General features: G+C 33.5%; 1 protein-coding gene across 1 annotated transcript; it reads left to right on the forward strand.

Moving 5' to 3' along the window:
- The first annotated feature begins 307 nt into the window (after nucleotides 1–307).
- On the forward strand, nucleotides 308–1,966 carry LOC128549276 (uncharacterized). The gene has a single exon (XM_053525836.1). The coding sequence runs from the start codon at nucleotides 308–310 to the stop codon at nucleotides 1,145–1,147; it is 840 nt and encodes a 279-aa protein (XP_053381811.1). The 3' UTR covers nucleotides 1,148–1,966.
- Nucleotides 1,967–2,172: the final 206 nt, after the last annotated feature.

Below are 2,172 nucleotides of genomic sequence, written 5' to 3' on the forward strand. Positions count from 1 at the left end.
TAATTTCCTTTGTCTTGATATAAAACACTTTTTGATTGGCTCGCTGGTCAATAGTCAAAACTGTTTGCCTGGTCCTTTGGACTTAGGGCAATAGTTTTGACTATTGACTGGCAAGCCATTCATGTGCATATTATTACATGGTATTTTGTTCTATCATATATAGTTCCTAACTAGATTTTGCAGTAAAGTAAAAATTTAAAGGAAAAAAATATAGTTTGTGTCTGATGTGATAAACATTGAACAGCAATTAAGCCTTTTATGAACTTTATAATATATCCATCTGTGATTCATCTCTTAACTTTGTAAGATGTTTTATTTATATTCAGTTCATGGCAGTATCATTCCTCATATAACACAAATTTCTGCTGTAGACTATGATTCGGAAGATACCTTTGATCAGTATGTTGTCCCAAAGATGCCAATCACAACAACTGCTCAACAAGTGACTGGAATTGTTATATGTGGTTCAAACATGACTGTTAATGGAAGTCCAGTACAATCATTGCCTATAAAGGAGGCATTAGAACGTTTTTGTAAATGGCTGGAAAAGAAACCAAATGTATTCCTTGTAGCTCATAATTGGAGGCGATTCGACTTTCCTGTCCTGATGTCAATTGTAAAGAATGTGAACTTTCTTGAATGTTTCTTTGACTGTGTTATTGGTCTAATTGACACATTACCAGTTTTCAAGAAGGTCTTTCCGGGACAGTCGCATAAACAAGAAGATTTAGTGATTAGGCATCTTCAAACAACATATGGGGCACATAATGCTATTGAGGATGTTGTGTTTTTGAGAAAGCTACTTCTTTTTACAAAGTTGTCTATACAGGAAATCATTCATTTCAGTTTTTCACCTAAAGCTATGCTCAATTCAGTAGTGTTCCATAGAGAGAAAGCTAGAAATATCAGGAGCCGGGATGTGCTTATTTCTAGCAGTGTATGCAAAGCCGCGACGGCGGAGAACATAGCAGGGTCTGGTCTAAATCTGTCTCGTCTGCAGAGAATTTACAGTCGTGACGGGGAAGATGGGTTACAGAATACTTTTACAGTGAAAAATAGTGAAGGTCAACCTAGAGTGACAAGCTCGAAACGTGTATTGGAGACTGTTATTCCAAAACTGGCTGACTTCTTTAAAAACCGAGAGTGAATTTAATGTTAAAGTGAAAAAAATGTGAAGAATGTTAACATTATAGGACACACTGTTGGTTAAGGATTATTTTAGTGAACAAAATGCTTTACTCTGTTGTTAATTGTAAACATGTCATGCCATTCACACCTTTTAGTGGTATAATCCTCTTAGGAACTGGTGCGGAAATGATTTTTGTTATTTTTAGAGTGGGATTTTTTTAGAGTGGGAATTTTTTAGAGTGGGAAAAACCTTAGATTTCTTCAATATTGTTGTAGAAAATAATACAAACTATGATTATATATTCAAAGTGTAAAAAATAACAAGTTCCGGTGTTTGCTTGAAGCTTTTTCAAAATTTCAGATTTTGCGTGCTCTGTCGACAAAACTGACCCCATAAATAATTCTTTAAATGTTTTGAGAGTTTTAGCCGGTAAAAAGTTTTGATTTTTTTATATAATGCATGTAATATAATACAGATAATTTTGCTGTAATTATTTTTGCTTGCCCCATTATTATTTTTTAATTTTTTGACTCTTGTTAGTGTGGGTCGGAGACAAATATTTTCAAAATGGCGTATTTCTGGATTTTTGCGGAGTACTAAAATAGTGTTTAGATTTCATTGTTTGATTCTATTGTCTTCTTTACTTTGTATTATTATTATCTGGTGCTTGCTGAAGTTAGAAGTAGTAATTTGATTACATTTTGGTTTTAAAAATGTAAATTATATGACATAAACATATGCTGGTCGTCGTCCATTTTACCCCGTCGGATTGCATATCGGTTTCATGGCCAAAATGTTTATTTCTTTATAATTTCACGGTTAAATTTCACTAGAATTGTCCAAATAATGAAGACAATGTTTTAGAACCAAAAAATAATTGATTTGATTAATTTATTAAAATTCCTCATTAGGGGCCTAATACCTTAAGTCATTTATGAATGTGCCATCAGGGTATAACCCCCGCACGTTCAGATATACTGCTAAAATAGTCCAGAGCTCTGTCAGTCAGACAAACACTGTAAAATCAACTAAAATGAGACCAA

The sequence above is a fragment of the Mercenaria mercenaria genome, chromosome 16 (assembly GCF_021730395.1).
Source record: "Mercenaria mercenaria strain notata chromosome 16, MADL_Memer_1, whole genome shotgun sequence".
In the NCBI taxonomy this organism is placed as follows: Eukaryota; Metazoa; Mollusca; class Bivalvia; order Venerida; family Veneridae; genus Mercenaria; species Mercenaria mercenaria.